The 17,896-nt window shown below is 40.8% G+C and overlaps 1 protein-coding gene across 7 annotated transcripts in view; it reads left to right on the plus strand.

Moving 5' to 3' along the window:
* Positions 1-839: 839 nt before the first annotated feature.
* LOC121044365 (tetratricopeptide repeat protein 39B-like) overlaps positions 840-17,896 on the plus strand; it is a 31,336-nt gene continuing 14,279 nt past the window's right edge. The window contains exons 1-3 of one of the 7 annotated variants that reach the window (XM_040496571.1): positions 840-1,119; positions 3,943-4,042; positions 14,187-16,332. In XM_040496571.1, coding sequence (XP_040352505.1) covers positions 14,201-16,120 — 1,920 coding nt within the window. In that variant the 5' untranslated portion in view covers positions 840-1,119; positions 3,943-4,042; positions 14,187-14,200 and the 3' untranslated portion in view covers positions 16,121-16,332. Of the gene's footprint in view, positions 1,120-3,942; positions 4,043-4,439; positions 4,654-14,186; positions 16,333-17,896 lie in introns of those variants that run through there. The other 6 variants (XM_040496569.1, XM_040496567.1, XM_040496568.1 and 3 more) reach the window with 6 other exon arrangements.

Raw genomic sequence — 17,896 nt, forward strand, 5'->3', positions numbered from 1 at the left:
ACGAAAAGATTAGGTCTCCATTCCCACTCCACAACTCGACCGATTGTCTGACGAGAATGCGCAGCTCGAAGCTGCCACACTTTTGTCCAGTCTGAAATTCACCCTCGGTTTTACAGTTGGGACCAGATCTGTCTGCTAAAGTGGCGGGAAAGCGCCAAGGAAATGCGCCACCATGCTCGTCAATGTGCGCAAAATGGCAGCCGAGGGAGGGGGGGTGGGGGGCAGGCGGGCAGCTCGAAGAAGGGCAACAGGAAAACAGTAATCGTGGGCCTGCCTTGGGCTGTGGTGGAAGACGAAAACGCCCAAGAATACGGAACCCACCACAGACCTCCACCCGCCATCCCCAGGCTGCCTTCGACACCCCGCCCCCGCTGCCTCCGGCTTCGTATGGTGTGCGCCGAAGCCGCCATTACGCACGCGGAATAACCGTCTCCCAACCGCCGCGCCAACCCCACGGCCTCGCAATACTCACTATAGTCACAGCAACGTCCCTTACCGGGCCCTGGCCTCTTACCTCCTCCATAACGCCCGTAACGCGACATGATGACTGGCCCGCGAGCTCTGCTCTTTTAGCTCGCAGTGCCCAAGGAATGAGTAATACAAAAGCCACAAGACCAGACCAGTCGCCAACGGTCCCAGCGGCACTACGAGGAAGAGCTGAGTTCGCGCTTATATATGCGGCGGCTGGGTCTCTCTGCGCATGCGTCAGTTCGACGTTCTGCGCGGCACAAAGGAGCAGGGCGGAAACAGTAGAGAAGCCGCGCGGAGGGAACTGATGAAGCTAAGAAGCTGGGTCGGGCGGAGGGATACGTTTCCATGGGAACGCCAGATCTAGCCAGTAAACCCTCGGACTTCCCCGCGGTGTCCCGCCCCCTCCTCTCCCCGTTTTCCTGTACCCTCCTCATTTTCTTTCCCTTCTCCCTCCCTTCTTTCCCCGTACTAAGGACCCCCAACTCTAGCAATCTTACTATAGGTACCTCTAAGACCGGCGTTATGAAAGGCTGTAAAATTTAACCGCTGATGTTGCAGCTGTCGCCGCCTTTCTGCTGGGGGACCTGGCCTAAACTGCTGCCCAGTCATCTTTGAGGCTCATCAGAGGTAATCGGGAGTTTGGCCAGGGTGAGAGCTCCAATGAACCCCGCCATTCTGTGTAGTGGTCTCTGCACCATGGGCCTCAAAAAGGAGTGGCGCCCCCAGGGACTGCACCGACCCTCCAGCCCCTTCAGAACCAATTTTCATCAACACGGTCCGAGTTCTTGGAGTCTGGGGGACAAAGGAATGGAGTACTTTGTTTTATTTTCCGGTGATACTGAAATTGTGCAAAAGCCCTAAATCCTTAAAGCGTTCTAGCTAGTGGCAGTTATGAAATTATTTGCATTTGAAGCACACAGAGTTATTTGTGCTTCCTTTTTAGTGCTTTCTGCTTTGTATTATAGTATCACATCTCATCCACTAATACTCATATCCTGAGCACTGAGACATTGTTAAATTGTCTTTGACTAATAAGCCTTGCTGCTCAGCCACTCTCTTCATAAAATAAATGTAAACCTTTTCTTTAGATAGAATCACTGAAAAATCAAATTTGACTTGATTTTTTATTTTTATTAAGTAATATACAATGTTACATTAGTTTCACGTGTACAACATAGTGTTTGAACAATTCGTTATAGTAAGTACTCCATGTTCACCATTAGTGACCATCTGTCACACAACTTTATTGCAATATTACTATACTTCCTATGCTGTATTTTTCAGTTTTGATTTTATACAATGTATCTGCCAAACAGATTCAACTTCTTTTCCACCAGCCACACAAACACACACACAAAAGACAATTCATCATGAATATTTGGAATATATGAGTTGGATTGGTTCACATGAAAGATGAAATCCTTAGGTATTTGTAGTTTTATGTTTCCATTTGTAACTTAATGTGATGTATATAGGTATGTGGTACAGAGTACAGGAGAAAGGAGATTTAGTTGGTGAATAAAGTATGGATCCTCTTCTGATAATGCTACAAATTCATATATTTTTTTCAGACTTCTCAAATTATGGAAAGTGTATACATTGCAAGAAAATTCTAGCAAGAAAATAGAAGTTCTATAAAATATGTTATAGTTGTTCTCTCTTAGTCTCCTTGATCTTTGTTATCTACTTAATGGGCAGGGTTCTTCTCAAAGGACAAAATGATAAAGATCTTTTTATATATCCCTGAAAGACATTATCAATCCTGTCAAGCCTCACTAATTTGACTTTCTTTTATTAAGAATTTATGAAAATTGTTGTGGGGCAAACTGTAGGTAACTTATTGAAAGATAGTACTTATTATACTATTAGGCCTCAGTAAATAGTTTTTGTACTGAATACCAAGTCTGCTGTACTAAAGAGAATTTTTAAAGTAATGGTATGAAAATAAGAAAAGAAACAATTTTCCAACTTAAACTGCTTTCAAGCACATTAAAGGAAAAGGGGTAAACCCAGACTGGCTTGCCTGCCTCTCTAGGTGCTTTGATAAGCTAATTGCATGTTATTTATCTCTATTAAAGGAGGGCCAGTTCTAGGCTGGGTTTGCTACCCTAGGCACCATGAAAAAACAATAGTCCCTCATAGAATTTCCACACACTATTATACTGAACACTCACTCTGACACATAACCAGTTCTTTTCACTAAACATCAATCCAAATCAGGGAGATATTATTGTATGGAGTACTTCTATTCCTACTGATTTCTTTTGAAATCAGTTTCGGCCATATAAATTTTGCCTATAGGATTGTGTGTTAAATTAGGATGACGTTCCCAGATTTAACTGGAATATGAAAGCTACTTAATTCGATGAATATTCTAAGATTTCCTAATATGCAATTTTGAGTAATGCTTAACATGTTACTGTTGTTAAAAACTGATTATGTTATTAGTTTAGGAAAGGGTGAGTTCATTCTTAATTCTTTTACAGCAGCTTTCAAAATTTATCTGCTTTTTCTAGATTCAGTTTTTCCAGAAAAGCGTTAAAGAAAAAGTTAACTCTATCATATTTTCTTCTCCATTTTAGTTTCACTTTTAAATCATTGCCACTATTTTAGCTTGCATGTGGAAACCTTAAAACAAAAACAAGTTTAGACCTTTTGTACATGTACTATTTTTAATATAAAGAAATAGTCTGTACTTACAAACACTAGTCTTTTAATATGTATTCATGGATGTGCTGTAAATTTATGTACTGTGGGTCAGTCCAAAGATCTGTATTCAAGTACAACTTTCTTTTCTTTTTTCAACATTTCATAATCTTCCGTTCTGTCTAGGATGCTTTTACGGAATTCTAGGAAGGAAAAATCCTCAGAGGCATGTTTATAATTCTTTTATATTGTATAAAGAAATTAACTTTTCATTCGCTAAGTACTGAACTACAGTCAGTACTGAAATATGGAGATGGGGTAGGGAGAGCAACAGTTAAAGAACGCTAGTGCCTTGATCAACTTCAAGGAATGAAGAGCCAAAATGTGATGCAAGAGTGCTCCCCTGATACAAATAATACCTAAATGCGTAGTTTAGGAGTATAAAACAATCTAGGAAAAATGAGGCTTTCTGAGGAATGCCTGATTGCATTAAAAAGTGTGAAACTGTAAAACCATCCAACCCTAACCAGTTATGTCAATTAAGTTGCTCCTTCTCTAAAGAAGGATTAATGAAACTAATTAATGGTCAGCTTGTTGTCTTAACTAGGAAGAGCTAGACTAGTGTGGACAGAGTCGAGCAATTCATTCAGCACAGATAGGAGAGAACCTATGTTATCAGCCAGCTCCCAGTTGTATTTAAAGATGCTCAAGACCATTGACTTCCCTTATTTAATATTTGGATACTGACCTTCTAGTCCCTGGAAATGAATATTCTCTACTGTAAAACAATAAAAATGATTTTTGTTCACGAATCTTTTCCTTAAGGCAGGCGGTGGGTGTAGTGATGAAGAGGAGGAGCTCCGTGGAGTGTGCCAGAGTTGGGTTTGAAGCCGGGCTCCACTATTGGTTAGCTGCCTAGCCTTGAGTAAGTAGCTAATCTCCGCCCACTTCAGCCTCCTCATCTGCAAAATAGGCTTTGATAGTAGTGGCCCATCTCAGAGAGTTGTTAGACGTAGACAAGGTAAATCAGGCAAATAACATTGCCCACTGTCTAGCACATATTGAGTGCTCAAGAAATGTTAGGAGGAGAAGGGGGAGGAGGAGAGAGAGGAGCGGTGGTTTGATTAACCTTTGTCAGTTGCTCAAAGTTTGATATGACTTGGGTGCATTGACGAAACTGAAGTTTTATTTGGGCAAAGCTGGGGAGAAGACCCTGAAATATGGTGACCAGCCTTACATAGCCACTCCGAAGACATCTTTGTCTCTTCACTTACCGACCTCTAAGTGGAATTGTCACTTTTCTCCTTTGACCCTGTCCACAGAGACAAAAACAATCTGACGCATATAAGAAGCAACAACTCAGAAGAAGAAATTTTCTTCATGAAAAGTATATCTACAGGAATCCGCAAATCAAATGCTGAAATCTTCTTAAAGGTTCTACGCAAGAGCATTTGTCTGTGGAATGGGGAGATAACGTATTCATGAGCAATGGGGAGATTGTTGCTTTTTATTACAAAGTGTAGTCTTTGCAGCTAATTTCTATAAGATTAAGTACACCTTTTTTTAAAAAGGCAAGTAGAAAACCTATTCTCAAGCCAGTGACAAATGGGTACATACAGTGCAACTCAAATAGACGAGTTTAGACTGCATATGAAAGAAATGGTTTGGAACACAGAGAAACAGGAGGAATTGTATTAAATCATTAGTCTAACCACTTCGTTTTTCAAATGAGACTAAGACCAAGAATTGTAGCATGGCGAATGCAGTGGTTCCCAAATCTTCCCACAAGGACTGTCAGAACTTTGATAAAAATATCTCCAATTCCAGAAAAATTGGAAATATTGCCAACCACTCTTTCCTGAAAAAGCCATCTTTTATTCTGTGACTATGTCTTTCTTACTCTTTTAAATGTTCCTTTTCGCATTTTTTAAAAATTTTTTTTAACATTTATTTATTTTTGAGACAGAGAGAGACAGAGCATGAATGGGGCAGGGTCAGAGAGAGGAAGACACAGAATCTGAAACAGGCTTCAGGCTCTGAGCTGTCAGCACAGAGCCCGACGTGGGGCTAGAACTCACGGACCGCGAGATCATGACCTGAGCCAAAGTCGGCCGCTTAACTGACTGAGCCACCCAGGTGCCTCCGCATTTTTTTTTTAATGAAAGGATGCTAAGTAATTTTTTTAAATCTCATGTCGTCTTTTTTTATTTTATTTGTTTGTTTATGTGTTTATTGTAATCTCTATGCCCAACGTGGAGCTTGAACTCAAGCCCCAAAATCAAGAGTCACATGCTTCTCTGACTGAACCAGCCGGGCCCCCCTCTCATGTTTTCTCTCTTTCTTTTTCTTTAAGTTTATTTATTTATTTTGAGAGAGAGTATATGTGAGCAGGGGAGGGGCAGAGAGAGAAGGAGAGAGAGAGAGAGAGAGAGAGAGAGAGAGAGAGAGAGAGAATATCCCAAGCAGGCTCTGCGCTGTCAGCATAGAGCCCAGCACAGGGCTTGAACTCACAAACCATGAGATCATGACCTGAGCTGAAACCAAGAGTCAGATGCTTAACCCAGTGAGTCACCCAGATGCCTCTCATGTTTTCTTGATAGAAAAATGTTTGTGCCCTCCATCCCCCAGTATTTCTCAGATCTACCTAGTTCTCAAAGTCCAAGAGTCTGGAATTGCTAGTTAAGAACAAAGAATGACAGGGCACTTGGCTGGCTCAGTAAGTAGAGCATGTGACTGAGTTCAAGCCTCATGTTGGGCATAGAGCTTACTTGGAAAAAAAATGACTTCACTCAATAAAAAATAAATTAAAAGAAAAAAACAAGAAAAAAACCACAAAGAAGAAGAAAAACATCTATCCTAAATGCAAATTAAAACAACATGCTATTTTTGTCAGGAGTGCAGTGAAATTGGCAGTTATACACATCAGAATGTGAAGTAATACAATATATCTGAGGGTCAGTTTGGCAATATGTTGTTTCCTTTCTTTAATAAAGCACATTTATAGCCCCCCCCACACACACACAAACTTTAGAATATATAGAATTTCATTCTTTCAAAATATCCTTTAACTTTTCACTAATTCAGATATAACACTTATAATTAGTATATAAGTTTTATTTATTTATTTATTTATCTATTTATTTATTTATTTATTCATTCATTTTTAATTTTAACTAGACTTCACGCCCAATGTGGGGCTTAAACTCAGGGACCCTGAGATCAAGAGTTGCGTGCTCTACCAACTGAGCCAACTGGACACCCCAATTAGTGTATAATTTTGATATAGTACTGAATATGTTAGCCTGCGTGTTCTTCCTTTGGAAAAACAGTCTCCAGCAATTTGCACATCACTGGTGTAGAGTATAATTCCCCACAGTCCGTGATCACTTTTCAGCCTGTGTTTACAGCCATATTCCAGCATAAATATGGTGAAGTGGCAAAAGTGTTGAATTGGGAAGTCCGACAACATACGTTCTCATCTTTATTATTATTTTTTTTTCAACGTTTATTTATTTTTGGGACAGAGAGAGACCGAGCATGAACAGGCGAGGGGCAGAGAGAGAGGGAGACACAGAACTGCAAACAGGCTCCAGGCTCTGAGCCATCAGCCCAGAGCCCGACGCGGGGCTCGAACTCATGGACCGCGAGATCGTGACCTGGCTGAAGTCGGACGCTTAACCGACTGCGCCACCCAGGCGCCCCTCATCTTTATTATTAACTAATCATGTTATCCTAGATCTGTCACAAACTTTCTGGGCATCATTTTTCTCTCATATCAAAAGAGAGCTCTAGCCCCCAAATATCTTACTAAACATTAGTATTCATTAAGCATTTACTATGTGCCAGGCACTATACTAAGTATTTATATTTATTAACTTTTTTTTTTCACTTTACAAATAAAACACAAACTGCTCATTTTGGGACAAACCTCTGCCGCTTTCCTTATGCTATTCTTATCCTTTAATATTAATATTCCTTGAGGGGCGCCTCAAGGGTGGCTCAGTCCATTAAGCATCCGACTTGGGCTCAGGTCATGATCTCATGGTTCATGGTTTGAGCCCCACATTGGGCTCTGTGCTGACAGCTCAGAGCCTGGAGCCTGCTTCGGATTCTGTCTCTCTCTCTCTCTGCCCATCTCCCACTCATGCTCTGTCTCTCAAGAATGAATAAACTTAAAAAAATATATATATATTAATATTCCTTGATTGTTCCTACAAACAATCCTACCTATGAAAGTCCTACTCGTAGTTTATTTATTTATTAAAAAAAATTTTTAAACATTTATTTATTATTGAAAGACAGACACACAGAGCGTGAGCAGGGTAGGGGTAGAGAGAGGGGGAGACAGAGAATCCAAAGTAGGCTCCAGGCTCCGAGCTGTCAGCACAGAGCACTATGCGGGGCTCGAACTCATAAACTGCAAGATCATGACCTGAGCCGAAGTCATTGGCCCAACCAACTGAGCCACCCAGGGGCCCCACCTACTCATACTTTAAAAACTTAAATGTATCACTTCCTAGAATCAGGAAAATTAAGTGATTTGTCCAAGGTCATCCAGCTACCTCTTTCATGAATACAGCCTGAGTTAATGAAAAGAGCAATGACCTGGGATTCAAAAGACTTGAAATTGAATCCTGTCTCTGCAATTTACTACTTGGTTCCAGAAAAATCACATAAATGCTTTATACATTCATTGTCTCATTTGTATTCATTCATAATATACGTTCAAGGATACTTTGAAAAATGATTCAAAGCTAATAATCATAATACCATTCAAATTTTTGAATTATTTTGGACAGCAGGTTGTATATTCTGTATTTAGTTCAATTATTCCATTGGATCACATGGATAAGGGTACCTGGCTGGCTCAGTCAGTAGAACATGTGATTCAATCTTGGAGTCATGAGTTCAAGGCCCACATTGGGCATGGAGCCTACTGAAAAACCAAAAACAAAAAAAAACCCCAAACCACAAAAATATTATCCATATGATATTAAATTGAAAATGTAAAAACTTTCTTAAATTATAAAAATAATTTACTTATGTTGTAGAAAATGGAAAATACAGAAAAGCAGAATGAAAAAAAATCCAATCTTTTGAAAAACAGAAGTTAGCTCATGCTGTACTGTTGACAATGACTGTGAGGTCTGCAGTCCCACTACCTAGGTTTGAATCCTGTTCCTACACTTACCAACTATGATTTGGGGCAGGCCACTTAACTTCACTTGGACTCAGTTTCCTCATGCATAAAAGAGAAATGACAGTAATACCACCTCATACCGTTGTGAGAATTACATGAGATAAAGCATGCAAAACTATTACAAGCTTTTTTCCCCGATTATAAGTAATATGTTGATTGTAGAAATTATATAAAATAGGAAAAAGCACAAATACCAGGCTATGAATTTTGTGAGGGCAGGGCCCAAATCTACCTCATTAACCAATGTATGCTAGTTCCTAGCATAGTCTTTATCATATAGTAGGTACTCAATATTTATTGAATGTTGATAAGTGAAGAATATAAATGTTATCCATAATGCCACCACTCTGATATCACCATTATTAATAATCTGGAATTTATAGTTTCAATTTTTACCTATGCATATATCACTTCTTTGAAAAAAAATTATATAGTTTTGCAAATAGTACATGTTATGGTTAACTTTATGTGTCAACATGACTGGTCCACACAGATGCCCAGAATTTGGTCAGACACTATTCTGGGCGTGTCTGTGAGGGTGTCTGGATGAGATTAACATTTGAATCAGTAGACTGAGTAAAGCAGATTGCCTCCCCTAATGTGGGTGGGTCTCATCCAATCAATTGAAGGCCTGAATAGAACAAAAGGCTGAGCAAGAAGGAATTTCTCCTATGTGACTGCCTGAGCCAGGACATCAGTCTTTTCCTGTCTTATGACTCTCACTGAAAAATTAGCTCTCCTTGGATTTTGAGCCTGCCAGCTTTCAGATTAGGATTTATACCATTGGCTCCTGGGCTTCAGTTTGCCTTTTACAAATCTGGGGACTTCTCAGCCTCCAGAATTGTATGAGCCAATTCCTTGTTTTATATATAATTTTATATATATCTGGTATTGGTTATGTTTCTCCGGAGAACCCCAACCAATATAGTGCATTACACCATAAACAATTTGCCAAGTCATTAAATACTCCACAACATTATAGTATTGGCACAGTATTCCATTTCATCAATATCCTCTCTTGTAAGAAATTTAGACTATTTTGTCTTTTTGTATTATAAATAACGTTGAAGTGTATATAACTTTTATAGATATTTATGTACATCCCTGATAATTTCTTTAGAATAATTCCATAAGTGAAATTGTTGGGTCAAAGAGTATAAAAAGGGGGGCCTGGGTAGCTCGATTAAGCATCTGACTGGATTTTGGCACAGGTTACGATCTCACAGTTCATGGGTTTGAGTCCCATGTTGGGCTCTGCACTGACAGCACTGACCTGCTTGGGATTCTCTCTCCCCCTCTCTGCTCCTCTTCCCCTCAAAATAAATAAATAAACATTTAAAAAAGGAGTATAAAAATATATTAAAGCTTTTAAAACATGTTGCCAAATAGCTCTCCAAAGTGGTTGTAGCATTTATATACCCACCAAGAAGTCCACAAAAGTACTTGGTTCTCTGCACCTTCATTAACACTGGATGAATTTTTTTAATCTGCCAAATTTCATTTTTAAGATGGGCATATAATTTTTTAATTTGTATTTTATTATTTACAATGAGATTCAACATTATGCTAATTGGCAATTCATTTATACCCTTTGCTGATTTTTCTGATGGGGTGCTTTTTCTTAGTTGAGTTTTAGGAACTCTTACTATATTAAGGATATCAATTCTTCTTTTTTTTTTTTTAATTTTTTTTTTAACGTTTATTTATTTTTGAGACAGAGAGAGACAGAGCATGAACTGGGGAAGGTCAGAGAGAGGGAGACACAGAATCTGAAACAGGCTCCAGGCTCTGAGCTGTCAGCACAGAGCCCGACGCAGGGCTCGAACTCACGGACCGCGAGATTATGACCCAAGCCAAAGTCGGACGCTTAACCGACTGAGCCACCCAGGCGCCCCTCTTTTTTTTTTTTTTTAAATGTTTATTTATTTATTTATTTATTTTAATTTTTTTTTCAACGTTTATTTATTTTTGGGACAGAGAGAGACAGAGCATGAACGGGCGAGGGGCAGAGAGAGAGGGAGACACAGAATCAGAAACAGGCTCCAGGCTCTGAGCCATCAGCCCAGAGCCCGCCGCGGGGCTCAAACTCACAGACCGCGAGATCGTGACCTGGCTGAAGTCGGACGCTTAACCGACTGTGCCACCCAGGCGCCCCAATGTTTATTTATTTTTGAGAGAGAGGGAGCACAAGTGAGGGAGGACCAGAGAGAGAGACACACACAGAATCTGAAGCAGGCTCCAGGCTCTGAGCTGTCAGCACAGAGCCCAACGCTGGGCTCGAACCTGTGGACCACAAGGTCATGACCTGAACTGAAGTCACTCAGCTGAAGACACTCAACCCACTGAGCCACCCAGGCGCCCCAGGACATCAATTCTTTGTAGTATTCACTGTTAAATGTTTCTGAGTCTCATAGTTTTAACAGTTACATGGTTACTTCGTTTTAGATTTGTCTTAGTGTATATAAATTGAAAACTGTCCTAGCCATTCAACAAATGCTAATTTTGGGGCGCCTGGGTGGCTCAGTTGGTTAAGTGTCTGACTTTGGCCCAAGTCGTGATCTCACAGTTTGTGAGTTCGAGCCCCACATCAGGCTCTGTGCTGACAGCTCAGAGCCTGGAGCCTGCTTCAGATTCTGTGACTCCCTCACTCTCTGTCCTTCCCCCACTTGCACTCTGTATCTCAAAAATAAATAAACATTAAAAAAAATTTTTTTAATGCTAATTTAGTTTAATGATTGAGTGCCAATCATTGTACTTGGTGATGAAGATAGATATACATGATGCAAAAAGAAGACATATTTAAAAAAAATTTTATATATATATATATATATACATATATATATATATATATATATATATATATATATATATATAGCAAGTGCTAGGGTAGAGGTAAGCACAAGACATCATGGGAACACATAGAATGTTCGTTCACTTATCTTAGACTGAAAGAAGAGATCAAGAGACTTTCACATCATCTACATCTCTGCTCAAATGTGACGTTATCGGGGAGGCCTTCCCTGACTGCCCTACATAAAATACCAAGTACCTCACACCCCATCACTCTCTAAATTCCTCATTCTGTCTTAATCTGGTTTACTCTTCTTTACAGCAAAAATCAACTGCTGACATGTTATTTATTCCTTTGTTTATTGTTTTCCATGGGAGCCAGGTCTTTGTTTTGTTCACTGCTGTATCCCCAGCACTAAGAACAGTGCTTGGTATTATAGAAGGAGCTCAATTCAGTCTGTATTGAATGAATGACAGAAAGGAAGTCTCTTGTATTTAGTGCAAGAGGTTATTCTCATCTTATCCAAGGCTACTCCTTCCTGCACTTGTGCTCTGTGCATCCCCCTCTGCTTTCTTTTCATTGAATTGTTCCTTTCTGTACCTTCAGCCTCTCCCACTCAAGCCCCCTACTTGACTGATCTTCCTGGCTTAGTATTACTGTTCCCTAATCCATTCTCACTAGATTGATCCATTTTTTATTATTTTTTAAGATTTTATTTTTAAGTTATCTCTACACCCAATGTAGGGCTCAAGTTTACAACCCCGAGATCAAGAGTTGCATGATCTACCAACTGAGCCAGCCAGGTGCCCCACTAGATTGATCCTTTTAAAAGTAGACAAGCAGATGGGGTGCCTGGGGGACTTAGTTGGCTAAGCATCCAGCTTTGGCTCAAGTCATGATCTCACAGTTTGTGAGTTCGAGCCCTGCATTGGGCTCTGTGATGACAGCTCAGAGCCTGGAGCCTGCTTCATATTCTGTGTCCCTCTCTCTCTGCCCTTCCCCCACTCATGCTCTGTCTCTCTCAAAAATAAATAAACATTAAAAAAAATTTTTTTTAAGTAGACAAGCAGAGGTGCCACTGGCTCAGTCTTAATTCTGGCTCAGGTCATGATCTCACACTTGGTGAGATTAGAGCCCCATGTGGGGCCCACCATCGAGCCCCACATCGGGCTTTGCACTGAAGGTGCAGGGATTCTCTCCCTACTTCTCTGTCTCTCCCCTGCATGCATGTGTGTGCTCTGGGGTTTGCTCTCTCTCTCCCTCCCTCTCTCTCTCTCTCTCTCTCTCTCTCTCAAAATAAATAAAACTTAAAAAAATAAAGGATACATTTTTTAAAAAGTAGACAAGCAGACAGGTAAAGACATTTCAGGTAGAACATTTTAGGCAAAAGAGTGATAGGAGGATGACTCCACCTCTATCACCAAAAGCTGTGGGACTCCCACACACAGCAGTCTACATCCCACACCTCATTTAAAACAATTTGAAAAACAAAATAAAAAATAATTTGGCAAGCACCTGCTATGTGCCAGACTATGGGGTTGGGGGGCAGTGTGTAGAATAAATTAAATAAATAAATAAATAAATTATTCCTATGTATGCCAGGTACTGTCCTGACCACTTTAAATATATTAAATTACCTAATCCTGCCAACCACTCTTTGGTAGAAGTACTATTATTCCCTATTTGCACGTGAGGAAACAGAGGCACAGTGAGGCCAAGCAAATGGCGGAATCAGGATTCAAACCTAAGCAGTCTAACTTCACAGTCTGTGCATTTGACCATGCTAGTAACAAGCCTTGTTAAAGAATGTCCAGGGTGATTTGGAAGACGAGAGGTACTGCATTCAGTAAGTAGATCTGACAGGGTTTTGGAGGGGGGAAAAAGAAGAGAGAGAGAGATCGAGAGATCTAATGTGGATGATAGTATCAACCATCTAGAGAGGGAATACAAGATTTGGAGGAGGGGTGGCTCGGTCGGTTAAGCATCCGACTTCGGCTCAGGTCATGATCTCACGGTCCGTGAGTTCGAGCCCCGCGTTGGGCTCTGTGCTGACCGCTCAGAGCCTGGAGCCTGTTTCAGATTCTGTGTCTTCCTCTCTCTCTCTCTGCCCCTCCCCTGTTCATGCTCTGTCTCTCTCTGTCTCAAAAGTAAATAAACGTTTAAAAAAAAAAAAAAAAAAAGAGTTGGAGGAGGAAGAGATGGCCTGTTAGGGATCAATAAATAACATCCCTTTTCCTGCCTGAGTTCAGAACCAATGGGATCCAGATGCAGGAGTCAGGCAGAAGGACACCAAAACATGACCTTTTTGATTAAGTTGATCATTACTGTGATTTCAGACGTGATGGACTGCCAAGTGGGCTCGCTGATGCTTTACCCCCTAATTAAACAGATTTGCCCACCTGGTCCCAGGCGCAGCTGGAGAGCAGAAAAGACAGGCTTCCTGGTTTTTGGTTTCAGACTTTGAACAGGCCAATTCCAGAAGGAGGAATCCAGAAGGCATAGAGCAACACTGGTCCAGGTTCTTTTATCTGTTCCCAGTCAGAAGTCAGCCCAGAGTATTCCTCTAGCAGAAAAGTCCCCTTATGAGAACATCAAGAACAAGGAGTTGGGGGGCAAGGGTAGGTGAAATAGGGAGAGGTTAGTGAAAAAAAATACAAAATTTCAGTTATAAGATGAATAAGGTCTGAGGATCTAATATATAACATGGTGACTAAGTCGGTAACACTGTTTTGTATAAGTGAAATTTGCTGAGAGTAGAAAAATGTTCTCATTTCCCCCAAACCATCATGTTACATACTTTCATTATCTTCCAGTTTTGTCAGTTTTACCTCAATAAAACTGAGGGGGAAAAAACAGGGAGTGTGTCAACTATAGTCAAACATGTTTCTTTTAAAGGGAAGGAGCCTTCCTCCATTAACATTTCTGAAAATGTGTATTATCGACAAAAGAACTCTTTTTGTTTGCAAATGAGTTGCTTCACGTGTTTTCTATATATTACAAATGATTTGAACTTTTCAGAAGTACTTCTTCTAGGTAAATAAATTATCTTCACCCCCCCCCCCCCTTTGTCTGGCATAGATGAGAATATCCTAATGCTACACCCACACTATTTGTCTGCCTCGGTTGTAGCAGTGACACTTCGGGCCGTGGAAGAAGTGAGCCCCGTCGGGAGAGCAGGAGCTACCCTCACTGTGGCCACATCGCTCCCCTTCAAATATTTCCCGTCTCAAAGTAGGGAAGCAAAGATGTCCGTTACTGTAAGTAAAAGAGAAAATGATAAAGGGAATGACTTGACATCATGTGTCCTGAGTAAGACAGAAGGTGACGAGGAAAAGTTTGAAGATGCCTATGAAATGATCCCTGTGGCCACAACCATGAACCTAAAATCTTCCCTGGAAGAGTGCACAACTGGATTGTATTTATTTCTAAATAACAGATTCTCAGATGCCATAAATCTCATTCATCCATGGTCGAAAACCAGCATATACCATGCTCTAATCTATAATATCCTTATGGTTGTCAAGGCCGTTTTGACTTTTGATCCACAGGATATACAGACTGGAATGGCTACTGCAAAGGAAGCTTTGAAAACCTGTAACAATTTCCGAAGAAAGTCTAGGATGATGAATTTTTCTCATCTCGTGAGTAAACAGGGAATAAAGACTATCAAAGAGGAGGAACTGCATGCTGAAGTCTGCTACGCGGAGTGTTTGATTCTGAAATCCACTGTCACATTTATACAGGATGACAGTATGCTTGGTTTTCTTAAATGTGCAATCAACATCGGGTTAAGTTACCAAATATACAAAGACTGCCAACAGGTATTAACACAGATGCCTAACAACCACAGCAAAACCTACAGACACCTGGTTGAAGGAGTAAAATTTGGACTTGGAGCATTCAATCTGCTATTATCACTTGTGCCACCAAAGACACTTAAACTACTCAATATTGTTGGATATTCTGGTGATAGAGAGGTAGGCTTGACTCTGCTTCACGAGAGTGCATCCAAATCCCATATAAATAATATCTTAAGTGTTTTGACTCTAGTCTTTTATTACACGTACATCTACGTAGCTATTGGTGCTGAAAAGGGTCACAGTTCTGCTGTAGAGGATCTCTTCCTGATCTACCTCCAGAAATTTCCAAACTGTGTCATACTTAAATTTTTTCAGGCACGTTTTAGTATGCTGAAAGGAAATTTTGAAAATGCCCGGTTAATATTAGAGGAGTGCATTTTTATTCAAAATGAATGGAAGCAGGTTCATCACCTCTGTTACTGGGAACTCATGTGGTGCCACATCTTTCTGCGGCATTGGAAGCAGGCTCACCACTACGCTGATCTACTGTCTCGTAACAGCAGGTGGTCTAAGGCAATATACATGTACAGTAAAGCTATGCTACTCTCCTTGCTCCCTTCAGATTCTGTGAAATCAGTGAGTGAGGACATAAGCTCTCTCTTCTTGAAAGTGGGTAGCCTGAGAATCAAAATTTTGGGAACTTCTGTGCCAATAGAAAAGTTCATCGCCGAGAAGGGGCAGCGCTACGGCACCACCACAGGCTGGTTTACAGCACAGCCCATTCTGGAGTTCATTTACGCCTGGAGTGGTTTCCGAGTCATGAGCAAAAAACTAGACCTTATTTCAAGCTGGCTGTCGATAATTGATAAAGGAGAAGACCTCTTACGAAAAAATCCAAATACCGAGTATGGCACAGATGACATAAGTCTGTTAAATTTGCTGAAAGGTCTGTGCCTGAAACATTTGGGCAGATATTCAATGGCTGAGCGTTACTTTAATCGTGTCCTTCAGAAGGAGAAATTGTTAAAATATGACCACTATTTGGTGCCATATACTTACTACGAACTAGGAATTCTCTACTATCTAAAAGGAGATTATGACAGTGCAACAAAAAACCTAGACAACATAAAAAACTACAAAGACTATTCCATGGAAGCTCGATTACAGTTTAGGGCTCACATAGCCCTTGAACAAATAGCTAAAGAAAAGTGATGGTTTTGACACGAAGCATGGTTTTGTTTATGATGCGTGAAGTAGCTGCAACCAGCAAGAAAACAGGTAGAAAAATCATTTCTTTGTGGAAGAAATCCAAGAAGAGACAGCTGCTAAGAATCTGATCAGTAACACGTAAGAAAGGGATTGGCCATTACTTTTCCCTCTTTCCTTCTCCATACTTATAAAATGCAATGTCTTAGACTGGCAAATGGAGTGATGCCCATTCTTGAAAAAGAAAAGGCAAAGGATGTATAGTTGACCGTTGAACAACACGGGGATTATGGGCGCTGACCCCACGCAGTCAAAAATCTACGTGTAACTGGGGCGCCTGGGTGGCGCAGTCGGTTAAGCGTCCGACTTCAGCCAGGTCACGATCTCGCGGTCCGTGAGTTCGAGCCCCGCATCGGGCTCTGGGCTGGTGGCTCAGAGCCTGGAGCCTGTTTCCGATTCTGTGTCTCCCTCTCTCTCTGCCCCTCCCCCGTTCATGCTCTGTCTCTCTCTGTCCCAAAAATAAATAAACGTTGAAAAAAAAAATTAAAAAAAAAAAATCTACGTGTAACTTTTGACATCCCCCAAATTTAATCGCTAATAGCCTACTGTTGACCAGAAGCCCTGCCAATAACATAAACATATACTTTACAGGGCTGTACCATATCAAACAAAAAATCCAGATGTAAGTGAACCTGCACAGTTCAAACCCGTGTTGTCCAAGGGTCAGCTGTACATTATAAAGTAAACCCTCCCTTGGAGCGCGTGGGTGGTTCAGTTGGTTAAGTGTCCAACTTCAGCTCAGGTCATGATCTCATGGTTTGTGAGTTTGAGCCCCACATCAGGCTCTGTGCTGACAGCTCAGAGCCTGGAGCCCGCTTTGGATTCTGTGTCTCCCCCTCTCTCTGCCCCTACCCTGCTCATGCTCTGTCTCTCAATAATAAAAGTTAACAATTAAAAAAAAGTAAACCCCCTCTCTTATATGTTATGAATTTCTCAATTACATTAGATAACATTTTCAAAAACTCAAAAAGCATTTTTTAACCTCTCACTAGATAATGCATACAACTTGCAAATAAAATATGAAAAGTAGCTACACTGGGAATCCCAGTGCCTTATACATGTTTTTACACTCAAAAGAAAGAAAAAAACATTTAAGGTCTTTACTGACATTTCAAAACAACGATGCACTGAACAGCACAGACTCTGACTGGTTTTCCCTCTTACACAGTAATTTTTTTTAATGTGTATTCATTTTGAGAGAGTGCAGGCATGAGCAAGGAGGGGGCAGAGAGAGAGAGAGTGAGAATCCCAAACAGACTCTGTGCTGTCAATGCGGAGCCTGAGTCGGGGCTCAATGCCGTGAACCGGGAGATCACGACCTGAGCTGAAATCAAGAGTCAGATGCTTAACTGACCGAGCTTACACCGTAATTTTTAGTGGCTTTTTATAGCAGAGAAGATATTTTCCTCTGTGTGATCAGTAGTCTGTTTTACCTTTTTCCCTAGGAAGCTCAAAAATGGGTCTATAACTTGCCATAGAGTAGAGAAGAAAAAGCCCCCCCCCCCCCGCCAACTCTTTGAAGATACCTGGAGGAGGAGGGGAGGGAAGATAGATAACACTGGGTAGGAAAAAAGAAAAGGCTAGTCCTATGGAGGGAGATTTGAGTTACTGCCCTGCCCTCCCTTAGTTACCCTCCCTAAGGTATAAGGAGCTACAGCTTAATTAAACGTGTGTGTCTATCCTGTTGCTGTTGTCAGTGGGCTAATCTGAGAGTATATAGCA

Source organism: Herpailurus yagouaroundi, unplaced genomic scaffold, assembly GCF_014898765.1.
Source record: "Herpailurus yagouaroundi ecotype Mexico unplaced genomic scaffold, PumYag 188, whole genome shotgun sequence".
In the NCBI taxonomy this organism is placed as follows: domain Eukaryota; kingdom Metazoa; phylum Chordata; class Mammalia; order Carnivora; family Felidae; genus Herpailurus; species Herpailurus yagouaroundi.